At 59.0% G+C, this 12,122-nt stretch overlaps 1 protein-coding gene across 1 annotated transcript in view; it reads right to left on the reverse strand.

Annotated features, from left to right (window-relative positions):
* Positions 1–12,122, reverse strand: part of Kcp (kielin/chordin-like protein) — a gene marked incomplete in the record, with an annotated part of 56,846 nt that overhangs the window by 18,622 nt on the left and 26,102 nt on the right. Inside the window, 20 exon segments of the mRNA XM_013503259.1 lie at positions 1–313; positions 388–561; positions 1,479–1,572; positions 1,647–1,753; positions 1,828–1,980; positions 2,157–2,238; positions 2,310–2,395; positions 2,629–2,722; positions 2,799–2,878; positions 2,998–3,091; positions 5,051–5,139; positions 6,004–6,097; positions 6,282–6,364; positions 6,499–6,595; positions 6,799–6,866; positions 8,328–8,412; positions 9,106–9,182; positions 9,268–9,457; positions 10,063–10,263; positions 10,849–10,974. Coding sequence (XP_013358713.1) covers positions 1–313; positions 388–561; positions 1,479–1,572; positions 1,647–1,753; positions 1,828–1,980; positions 2,157–2,238; positions 2,310–2,395; positions 2,629–2,722; positions 2,799–2,878; positions 2,998–3,091; positions 5,051–5,139; positions 6,004–6,097; positions 6,282–6,364; positions 6,499–6,595; positions 6,799–6,866; positions 8,328–8,412; positions 9,106–9,182; positions 9,268–9,457; positions 10,063–10,263; positions 10,849–10,974 — 2,387 coding nt within the window.

Raw genomic sequence — 12,122 nt, forward strand, 5'->3', positions numbered from 1 at the left:
CACTGCGGGCAGCAGCCTCCGGGGGGCAGCACCGGCTCGGGACAGGGCGGAGGCGGGCAGCGGCGGGCCAGGCACTGCACGTTGCCGCTCTGTGGAAGGGGCAGAGGGACGAGGCCAGGCCGGGTTAGAGAGACGAGGCCGGAGATCGCCGCCCTCGCACCCCACCCAGTGGCCTCTCCCGGCCTCCCCAAGTCCCGCCCCAACCCTGGCCTCCTCCAGGACGCATTCACCAGACAGCGACACAGGCGGCAGGGGTCCGAGGGATGGGGGAAGTCCGCTCCGTTGGAGTACTCTTTCCCGCCAAAGGCGCAGCCTGGGGGAGGCGGCAGCTCTAGGCCCGAGGGAGACCCCTGTGGCCTGTGCGAAGGAGAACCCTCCCCGCCTCACCGCTGCAGTCGCTGTGGCAGCAGGTCCCGGGCCGCGGGTGGGTGCAGGGAGCCCGGGGGCAGGCGCGAGGCTGGCAGTGCGCGTGGCCTTCCTGACAGTAGCACTCTTGGCAAGGGTCTCCAGGGTGGGAGAAGTGCTGGCCATCCATAAACACCTGCTTCTCCAGGATGCAGTCTGGGCAGTGGAGTGGGAATGGGGGAAAATGGTGACAGCGGGTGACAGCCCCTTGTTTTGGGGTTTTTTTTTTTGTTTTTTTCCCCGGTACCGGGAATCGAACTCACGACCTTGCGCTTGCCAGGAAGGCGCTGTACCACTGAGCTAAATCCCCAGACACAAAACAACTTTTTTTTTGTTATTTTTGGTTTTTTTTTGAGACAGGGTCTCACTATGCAGTTCAGGCTGGCCTTGAGTTCACTTTGTAGCCCAGGCTGGCCTCGAACTAGCAAGGATCCTCCTGACTCAGCCTCCAGAGTGCTGGGATTACAGGCATGCGCCACCACGCCCTGCCACAGCCCCTTTTTCAGGGAAGTCCAGAGCCACCAAGAGGTGCTGGCTTGGAAGCTGAGTCCCTGGAGGGAGAGGGTTGTGTGCAGTGCATGCAGACCCTATTGCTCAGAGCATTCACGTGCGCGTGCGTGTGCGTGTGTGTGTGTGTGTGTGTGTGTGTATGTGTGTGTGTGTGTGTGTATGCATTTTGGCCCTGCCCCCCGCAGGCAGATGTGTCTCTGAGGGTGCAGAGGTGAAGAGCTTATGCCTGTGTGCCCTGGCTTGTGACAGCCACCCTAGCACAGGCTCTCCACGTGGGCAGGAATTGTGTCCCCTGCACCCAAGCACCCACTCCCCTACATACAGATGCAGACATGGTTGTGAACCTGGGTCACACAGGTGAGAGTGAGTGTACCTGAGAGGTGAGGCCTTGGAGGAGGAAATGCAGGGCAGGAGGAAAGGGACAGCAAACCTCTCCTCTCTTCCCACCCACAACCCGTGAGCACCAGAGAATTCTTCGTGGTGTGGGACCAAAACCAATGCAGAAAGGTGTTGATTTTGAAGGTATCTGACCTGCCCACAGGCCTGTTAGAAGTGAGCTGTACCTGGACACCTGGGGCAGCACTGGCCGGGTGGACTCTGGGGCCTGGCACAGGTGGTGGGAGGGCAGTCGACCACAGAACACCTCGCAGTCCCGTCCTGAGAGCAGGGACAGGCTTGCGGCAGCCCCAGGAGGGCTCGCAAGGCAGTGGCAAGCCAGGCAGGTGCTGTACCTCGCAGTGGCACGTGTGGCAAGGGCTGTCCGTGTCCGTGAAGTTCTGCCCGTTGGCGTACACGCGGCCATGGTAGGTGCAGCTCTCACAGCTGGGGCAGCAGGCACCTGGGTGGGGCAGGCCGGTCAGGCGGGCAGGGTGAAGCAGGGGAAGAAAGCCAGGGTGGGGCCGGGGCGCTCACCGGGTGGCTGGCTGGGGTGCTGGCAGGGGGGTGGGGAGCAGAGCACAGGCCCACAGACGGGCACCCCATCTTGGCAGGAGCAGGCCATACAGGGCTGACCATCGGGCTGCCACCGGACCCCCTCAGCAAACTCCTCTCCATCCAGCACACAGGCTGCAGTGATGAGGGGCTGTCACCATGGCAACCGGAACACTCACCACCCATGCTGTCTTTTCCAGCCCTCAGGGTCCCCAGTGTGCCATTCTCCTGGGCCCTCTGAGCCCCTTAAACTCTCTTCCTTACTGCAAGGGAACAGCCTCCTCCCATACACCCACCTGGGCAGCACCCACCTGGGCAGAGCCTCGGGCCAGAGCCGGAAGGGGCACAGGGGGCAACTGGGCACTCCTGCTCCTCACAGGAGACCTCGCCAGCCTAGGAGGGAGGCCGGGTGAGAGGCCCTGAAGGAGCAGACAGGCTGGGCGGGAGACGGTGGGACTGCCCACCTGGCACGAGCAGCGGACACAGCGGCCGCTCTCCTGGAGGCTGAAGGTCTCCTGGCTCTGATACTGGTGTCCCTGGTACTCGCAGCCTGGATGGGAGGACAGGTGGCTGGGGGAGCAGGGCTGGCACCTGAGGCCCCCAGCCCCTCCTCACACCACAGAAGCACAGCTCCCGCCAGTCCCTACTTTTCCCTGAGAAGGGGAGGCGCGGACTCGCCTGTGGGGACAGCAGCTTAGGTGCAAGGAGGCCAAGCCCTTCACCGCCCAGAGGCGCCCTGCAGCCAGGGCCTGCCCCTCGCCAGCAGTCACAGCTTCTACTCACCACCGCACACCGGGCAGCACTGCCCAGAGATCCTGCCTGGGTGTCTGCAGGGCACAGGTGGGCAGGGCAGAGGCTCACACTGGACGCTCCCGTTCTGCCAACAGGGCGTGGTCAGTGGGCGGCAGGCAGGCCCAGAAGCCAGGCCGGCCCTGCCAGGCAGCCACACTCACAGCACAGCGGCAGCGTGAGCAGGGATCCCCGGAGCCCACAGGCTCCCCGCTGCGGTGCTCCCGCCCGTTTAGGAAACAGCCTGTTGGGAAGAGGAGCACAGGCGGTCCTCAGGGGCCTCGCCGGCTCACTGCTGGCCTTTATGGGAAACTCGGGCTGGGCCAGCAGTCAACTGGGGCTCTGTTCCAGCCACTGACTCACCATCGCACACCGGGCAGCAGGTGCCTGGGAGGGGCCGGGCAGGGTATGGGCAGAGGCTGGCACACTCTCGCTGGCGGCACTGGATGTGGCCCTCCTGGTGGGGATGACAGGGGAGGGGCTGTCAGGGTTTCGGTAGATGGCAGAAAGAGCATTGCAGTCCTATCCTTCTGGGCACTGGATGTTATGGGCGAATTGCACCCCCCTAGTTATGTTAAAGTCCTGGCCCCTGGCACCTCAGAATATGACCTTATATGGAAATAAGTCTGCTGCAGATGTAGTTAGTTGAGACGAGGTCACACTAGAGCAGGTGCGTCCCTAATCCAGCACGACTGGTGTACTTTTAACTAACTAACCTTAGACCCCGCACAGAGAGCCTAGCAATGCCAGCAAGACTGCCCCCACCCCTAGCTGGGAAAGGCACAGAGCAGATTCTCCTGCACAGCCCTCGGAAGGTGCCAACCCTGCCGTACATTGACTTTGGACTGAGATCACATTTCTGCTGTTTACACCACTCAGTCTGTTGTCCTGTTACAGCAACCCTAGGAAACTAATAGTGCACCGATGTAAAACCCAGCATGTTACGCAAGCGCTCTGTGACTCAGGCTGCCTATCTGGAAAGATGGACAATAGTCCTATCCTCCGAGGCTTGCGATGGGAATGAGACGAAGGGAGGTGTCAGTGTGACGCCCACCTTTGCAGCTGGTACTTAACATGATAGCTGCTCCCCTCCCCCAGCCTGTTCCCCCCAGATACCATTCCTTGAGTTCACATCTGCACGCTTGGGCTCTCTGCCTCCAGCCTTGCCAGGGCACCCAGTGACTCTTCTCACGGGTGTGTCATGTGAACAGGAAGGGCATGGGAGCTGGGCATCCCAGTGGCCTTCACAAGAGTCTTAGTCTTTATCAGGCTGTCAGGAAGCTCCACAACACTCACCTGCCTGATAGGAAGGCCTTCGGGTCCCTGGCTTCCTGCCCTTTCTTCACTGCTCCCACAGTATCTTCTCCCACCTTCCCCTCCTCAAACCCAACCCATCCATTAAGGCCTAGGCAAGCACCACCCCTTCCACGACATTGCTCTAGATCCGTTCTACCCAAGAGCAAAGTATGGCAAGCCACTAAGATGTGTGTCCGATGGTGAATCGGTGGGTCCCCAACCCAAGAGAGGGTCTCTAAAAGCTGTTAGAGTATAAGCTAAGTGGAAAGCTTAGTGCAAGCTGTTAAATTCTCCCACACCCAAGTTTGGGATTTTTTTTTTTTTAGTCAGGGTCTCACTATGTAATCCAAACTAGCCTAGAACTTGTTATGTAGCTCATGCTACCCTCAGACTCACAATTCTCCTGCCTCAGCTTCCCAAGTGCTGTATTATAGGTGTGTACCACCTGCCACATTAAAAAAAAAAAAAAAAAAACATAAAAGTAAACTAAAGCAGAACATGGTGTAATAGTTCACGCCTGTAATCTCAGCTACTTCGGAAACTGAGGCCAGCGTTGGCAGTTTAGCAGCCAGATTCTGTCTCAAAGTAAAATTTTTAAAAGTACTGGGGATGTAGCTCAGTGGTTGAGTGATTACCTAGCATGTGTGAGGCCCTGGGTTTAATCCCACAAAAACGTTTTAGCAATACAGTCTATTTGCCCAGTATATCCAAAATATTATTTCAACATGTACAGTAATCAATGCAGGATATCAATAAGATATTTTACATCCCTTTGTTCTAAGTCTTTGAAATTGGTGTGACCGCACACTTACGCACACATTCAGTGGCCACACGTAGCGGTGCCACCCAAGTGGATGTCCCAAGACAAGCTCCCTGCAGCTTTTGCTGCTGTGGTATCCTGCTCTGTCGCTTCCCCTCCTTTGAGTCAGGATCACAAAGCTCCTGCGAACCCCGGGACTCAGAGTGTGCCCAGCTGAGCACGCCAGGCCTGGTGCTCACGGCATCCAGGATTCTGTCCTCTCCATCCCTGCCCCCTCCCAGGGCCCACAGATGCGCTCACCGGAACGAGGCTGTGAATCCAGAGAACCCAAGGGCAGGGTGGGTTAGCGACGGGACTCACCAGGCATTGGCAGATCCGGCAAGGGTCCCCGGCTGCGGTCCACTCTTGGCCATGGTCCCTGTGAATGCCACCTTCTGTGCAGCCTGAGGCTGGGTACAGAGGAGGCCCAGTGGGAGGTGGCCCAAGGCTCCCAGGATGCCTTCACCAGACCAGGCTAAGCCTCTGCCTAGGCAGAGTGAAGCCCCCAATGGCAGACAGTGCCCCTTCCTCCACGGCACCGCCACGTCCAGCTGCCCAGCTACGGGTGTGTGTGTGTGTGTGTGTGTGTGTGTGTGCGTCCACACACGTGCTCCACGCCTCTCCCTTGAGGGTTTGGCCATTCATAGCTACTTGCACTGCGCCCGTAACATAAACCCCTCCGAAGGTCAGGTCCAAGCCCTCACTCACATTGCTCCCTCTTCCTGGAATGTCCTCCGCCTTCTTTGACCCATCACCCAGCTAACTGCTCTTTATCTTAAGGGGGTCCTTGGCACCAGCTGCCTCTGGAGTTGTTTCCCTCCTGGGCCCAGCTGGACTTAGTGGTCTTCTGAGTTTTCTCAGTAGCTGGCCCCTGCTTTTATTCCTGACTGTGACATTTGTTTCTTGCATTGGTGTGACTCAGGGTCACCCTCTAGTGGTCATCATGCCTGAGGGCACTCCCCTCATCCTTGGTGCTGGGGTGCTGAAAACTGGTGATAATGGTCATTTATTACCCGCGTGGTGAGGTCTAGAATACCACTATGGGCATCTGAGAAATGGGGAAATGGAGGCACAGAGTGACTTAGAGTCACACAACCACTAAGTGACAATGGCAGAATTTGAGCTGAGGCATTGCAGCTCCAGAGCCGGCTTGGACTGGCATTACTCCCCCATCCCCAAGCCAAATCAGAGGCCACCGGGATGGGCTGTGGAGGTGAAGAAATGGCATGAGCGTCTGCCAGGGACTCCATGAGGGAAGGGTCAGCGGCTCTCACCTTGGCAGGCTGGACAGCAGTGCCCAGGCCTCAGAACTGGCTCAGGGCAGGGACTGGGTGGGCACTTCACAGGCACACAGCGAACCAGGCTCCTCTGTAACACACCAATAGCTGTAGCTGCCCTCAGGTCTCCCAGAGGAGCAGGGCGGGCTGGAGCCAGGCAGTGATGGAGCGAGGGCCTCCCTGGCACCAGCTCTCACAAGGCGTACTACAAACGCCTGAAAGAGTGGCTGGCAGGGCCCAGCCTGGGGCCTCGGCGGTGGTGGCAGAGGACTCACCAGGCAGGAACACTGGAGACAAGGGTTGGAGATGGACAGGAAGCCGGCCCCCTCTTCATAAAGCCGCCCTTCATGCTCACAGCCTGGGGAGGGGGCCAGGGTGCCAGGTGGGTCACTAGAGGGCAGGGGTGAGCATCCCAAGGGACGGCATGACCCCAAGTGGGAACTGGACCCTGTGAGGCTAAGGCAATGAGGGGCGGGCAGAGAGGGAGGTCACCTGGCCGGCAGACGGGGCAGCACTCCCCCGGTGGGGTGTAGCTCTCTGGACAGTTGAGCTCGGAGCATGAGGGCCCCTGGCACCGCACGGTCCCTGCCTGCAGGGCAGACATTGAGCCCCACCTCGCTTCCTCCCCACTGCCCGAGCCACGTACTCCGGGGGTCTTGCAGCCTAGCAGGCTCCAGGCCTCAGCCCCAGGTGGAGGCAGCAGCCGGGTCTGGCTCCAGATTAGGATGGGTATCAGCAGGCCTGGGGCCGCAGACACAGGTGGTAGCTGGGGCCAGGCCCTCATTCTCTTACCTGGCAGGTGCAGATGACACAGGGCTCTGGATGCCATGTTTCCCCTGACCTGTGGCCCTCAGGGCAACCTGCAAAACCAGACCCAGAGCGCTGGGTGCCACATCACAGTGGCACCACTCAGGATCCAGCTATCAGAGAGTTTTATATTTATTCCAGCCGGGCATGGTGGCCCATGCCTGTAATCCAGCACTCGAGAGGCTGAGGCAGGAGGATCATTGTGAGTTTGAGACCAGCCTGGGCTACAGAGTAAGCTCAAGGCCAGCCTGAACTGCATAGCAAGACCCTGTCTCAAAAAGAAAAAAAAAAAAAGAAAAAAAAATATATGTATATATTACAGCTTTCCAGCATGTGACAGTCAACTCTCTAATGTAAATATTTATGATTGATTGATTGATTGATTGATGGAGACAGGGTCTCTCTATGTAGTTGAGGCTGGCCTTGAACTCACTATGTAGCCCAGGCTGGCCTCAAAATTGTGCCAATTCTCCGGCCCCAGCCTCCCGAGTGCTGGGATTACAGGCATGCACCACTACGCCTGGCTCCTCAATGTATTTGTTTTATAATAGGTGGGAGTAAAGTGTCTTGAAGGAGTGTCTTTATTTTTTTTTAATTAAAGGCCACCATTACTCCAGCCAGTCACTAACTCCTGCCCATTGTTTAGAAACACCTCCCCTTGGCCAGGCGTGGTGGCGCACGCCTGTGATCCCAGCACTCAGCAGGCTGAGGCAGGAGGATCACTGTGAGTTCGAGGCCAGCCTGGGCTACAAAGTGAGCTCAAGGCCAGCCTGAACTGCACAGCAAGACCCTGTCTCAAAAACAAAACAAAACAAAACTAAACACAGAAACACTTCCCCTTACAGCCACCTACCATCCCTGGCTCCTGGCCGAGACAATGGCTGTAAAGCCCCCCAGCTGGTCTCTCTGCATCCAGCCCATGTCAGCTGAATATTCCTAAATATTCTATTGACTGTGCCACACTCTGGCTCTTCGGCCTTCAATCGTTCCCTACTGCCCACAGAAGCCCAACTGTAGACTTCTAACAGCTTGTTTCCACCAGCCTTCCCGGACTGGTTCCGGGAACATACTTCTCCGTGCCTGGTTCCCGTGCACACAGGGACCTGCAGTACTCCTCCTCCTGGAGAAATCTCACCTTCCCTTGAAGATCCAGCTCAAATGACCCCTGGCCTATAAAGACCTCCCTGATTGACCAACTACTCAGATGGGCGCCCCATGCCCTCCCTCCCATTCCTTCCTTGGCAAAGTATGTACTGCTTTCTGCATCTCTTAATCTGTTCTTTGGATCTTAAATCTTGTGTTCCATTAGCTGTAAATTTAGCTTCTCAACTAGACCAGATGCTCCCTGAGGGCTCTGATAAACTCTGACTCGGTTGCAGGCCAGGGTCTGCATTTGCTGGCTCCAGCGTCGGCTCTGCACTCCCCCAGCAGGGTCACCGCGTTCTCCCACTCCCCCACTCTCAGGTCCCCTAGAGCATGAGCGAGAGGGGGAGCCGGGCCTGTAGTAGGCTGACCTGGATCGCAGTGCGGGCAGCACGCTTCTGGCTCAGGGCAGGGTGCTCCTGGGCATGGCTTCTGCATGCAGGTGATGCCCCCTTCCTGTGGAAGCAGGCTAGGGTAACTGCAGGGCCTTCTGAACCCCAGGCAGGGATTTGTCCAGAAGCAGCAGATGCGTTGGGCTACCCTAGCCCAAGGGCAGAAAAGAGGTGTCCCATCCCACCCCATCCTTCCTGAAGCCCTTGACCCCCGGGGAACCCTCTTTTCCAGGTGCCAGGAACTTCCCCAGAATGGAGAGATCCTGGGAAGAGAACCAAGGGCTTTCTAATGGAGGAGTAAGAAAGAAAAAGCCAGAAGAAAAGGCTGTGGAGGCAAGTGACAGACAGCAGGCAGACGGGGAGTGTGAGGTAGCAGAGGGCGCGTGGTGAGGGGACGGCGCTGGTCACACAGGTGAGGGCTAGGGGGAAGAAGACAGCACCTACATCCTCTGCTCTCCACACCACTATTTGCCAGGGCCAGATCAAGGGGCTTGGGGCCTCTGGAGGTAGAGGTGCACTTCAGAGAGTGGAGCCCCTCAAGGTTGAGGGGAAGGGCAGGCAGAACCCATCATTCAAGATCTAACAACAGGGCTGGGGCTATAGCTCAGCGACACAGTGCCTGCCTGGCAGGTTCAAGGTCCTGAGTTCGATTCCTGGTACCAAAAAAAAAAAATCTAATCACAGCTCTTAGTGACAGGTAGCTGGAGGGAGGAGAGAGAGGCAGGTGTGGGATACCCGGTGGGTCATGGGAACTCACCAGGCAGCGGCAGGTGGTGCAGGCGTCTGGGGAGAAGGTCTCCCCGTCGCCATAGACCTGACCATTGTGGCTGCAGCCTGAGGAGTAGACAGTGTGGCATTCAGGCCCCAATGTCATCTCCAGGCCCTGAAGTGGCCCAGCGGGTGATGGGGTGGTACGAACCCTGGCAGTGGGGCAGGTCGGGCTGAGGGCCACAGCGCGCCTCCCCGTTCTGGCAGATGCAGGTGGTACAGGTGTCCAGCTCCCAGCGAGCACCCTCAGGCCAGGCGCGCCCCAGCCCCCAGCACTGGGCAGAGATGGGGCGGCACTCACAGGTCTCCAGCCGCCTCACCCTGGCCTGCAGGTCCTTGTTCTGGGGAAGAGTTGGGGCTATAGCTCAGCCTTCCCTACCATTTCCTGTGGATTCGTGAGGTACAAAAACTGAGGCAGGATGAGAAGGGAGTTTGACAGCTCCACAGAACAGGTGGGTCTCCCCCACCCACATCCACTTCAAATAGTTCTCAAAGAGCACAGGTCCATCCTTGGGCAGAAAGGGGACCTGTCCCCACTCAGTGCCCTGTACAGAGTAGGTGCTCCTTTGTGAAAGGGGACCGAAATCCAGATTGACATAACAAACACCCAAAAATTCTTCACTCATGAAAGAAGGGATGTTGTTGGGGTTTTTTTGTTTTTTGAGATAGGGTCTCACTCAGGCTGGCCTTGAACTCACTATGTGGCCCAGGCTGGTCTCAAACTCATGGTAATCCTCCTGCCTCAGCCTCCTGACTGCTGGGATTATAGGCATGCAATACCACGCCTGGCCAAAAACAGATGTTAAGGACTGTTCAGATGAGACCTTCTCTGTGTGCTTTTAAAATGAAATTATTTTAGCGTCCCCAGACCCCCCCACCCTCTCTTCTCCTCCCAGTATGGAAAAGCCTACCCCACCCCAAACATCCAGCCTTGCATCCAGGTTACCTGCTCGCTGAGCTTGGTCACCTCAGCCTCCAGCTGCCCCAGCCGTTCCTCCAACGGGTGCCGCTGTTTCTGGGGGCTCCCAACAGGGACTGAGGAGTGGGCAGGTGCCTGGAGCTGGTAGTCATGGATGTCAGCGAGCCCAGGCGGCTCCCTGAGGACAGCCCCACCTGAAGGGCACAAGAATCCCCCAGAGGGCAAGGGCTAGTTCTGTGAACCAAGCAGGGGAGAGTCATGTTGTGCGCCTCCATCCAGGGAAGGGAACATAGTCTGGGTTTTTGTCTCAAAAAGATGACAAAAAAAAAAAAAAAGAAGAAGACTAGGATCATCCATCCCCCTGGGCCAACAGTGGCCTAGGAACCTGACACGTCCCTGACATGTCCTGCTGGGAGGGCCCAAAAGCCAGCACAGGCTGACGTGCAGGAAGCCTAAGGCAGCGACTTCTGTGTGGGTAACCCCATGCCCACCCTGCACCTGTCAGAAAGGGCACCACTCTGGGAGGAGGGGCTCAGGGAAGGGCAGCCCCTACCCCCTGTCCACCTCCAGCCTGACCACTGTTTCCTAGGCCTGTGGCCATGGGCCTGGGGCTCCACATGGGGAGTAAGTGGCTCTAGAACTGGAGACCTGACTGCATTTCCTGAAGGATTTGGGGGAGTGTAGGCAAAGCCTCCACGAGCTTCCAGCATCCAGGCCCTGGGAAGACAGCCTGTCCCTGGTTCCGGACACGCTGCATGGGAGAAGGGAGGGCATCCGAGCTCAAGCCTGGGGCTGGAGAAAGGTCGACCTCACCTTCTCACCTCCATCCTGCTCTCCTGAGCTAGGAAAGCACAGTGGGGGCGGGGCCGGCGGACCCCCGGGGGCTCTTCCCACAGACATCCGGGTGGGATGGGCAGCAGTGGGGGGCAGCAGAGGGCCCTGAGGAGGAGGTGACAGCCGGAGGCCCAGGAGAGGACTGGCCTTCCCAGGGCAGCTCAGCAGGGCCAGCCTGGGGTGGGTGGAGGGCTTCTCAAGGACACTGCCCGAGCCAGGGAAACAACGTCCCCCTCCTCCCCGCCAGTCCCGCCCCCGCCACCGGGAGAGGGCACTCTAGTCCAAAACCTGCTTTGCCCCAGCTCCTTGGCTTGATTAATGCCGTCCCACCGACCCACTTACCTAAGCAAGAAATGTGCAGCCCCTCTTGTGCACCCGCCCCAAACCCATCAGTCTCTGAGCCACCCCTACTCTGGTCTCCTCCCAGCTGGCTACAGCCCTCTCCCAGCAGGGCCTTTGTAAATGGAGGGCGGGGGGCAAGTTCAAATGGGACCCCTCACCGGCGGGCCCCTCTTTCCACCGCCACGGGAGTGCTCAGCACCCCAGCTCCCCACGCACGCAGGGTATCCTGTCACCAGGAGCCCCGTGCTGCCCTGGCCCAGCGCTTGCGCCCGCCTTCCTCCCCATCCACAGGGGGGCGCCCCAAGGCGGGGTCTCCGAATCTGAACCCCTCCGCCAAGCGGGCTCCCGGCGGGCTCCCCTGCCCAGGGGCTGCACCCCAGCTGGCTCCTCTGGTCCTGCTTCAGCAGCGCAGTTAGAGACCCGGGGCGCGCGGCTCCTGGGGCAGCCTCGCGTGAGGACCCGGACGCTTTCCCGAAGGCCTTCTTCTGAAGGTGGCAAAGCCCGCCTGCTCCTGGGGACTGTCCTCCCTCCCAGCTCCCCTTCGGGCCTCCCCCGCCCTTTCCCTGCAGCCCCCCCCCCTTCCCGCCGGCCCCCTGCGGGGAGGGACGCAGAGGCTCCAAGTCGGCTCCCACAGCAAGCTCCGTCCCCCCCCCCTCCTTTCCCATGACAAATAATTAACTTCAGACTCTCAGATGCCAGAGCAGTCTCTCCCCGCCGCCGTCTGCAGGGCTGGGGAAGCCCCTGCCCTCCCCTGCCCTCCCCTCCCGAGCCCCCACCTTGGCCAGGCGCCCCCATTCTCTGGCCGAGGGAGGAGGGGAGAGGACGAGGGGCGGCAGCCGGGTGGGGCCGCGGGGAGCGGCTGGGTCCGAGGTCTCGCGCTAGGCTGAGCAGGGTGCGGGCGCCGGCCGCCC

The sequence above is a fragment of the Chinchilla lanigera genome, unplaced genomic scaffold (genome assembly GCF_000276665.1).
Source record: "Chinchilla lanigera isolate Chin_1 unplaced genomic scaffold, ChiLan1.0 scaffold00078, whole genome shotgun sequence".
Taxonomy (NCBI): Eukaryota; Metazoa; Chordata; class Mammalia; order Rodentia; family Chinchillidae; genus Chinchilla; species Chinchilla lanigera.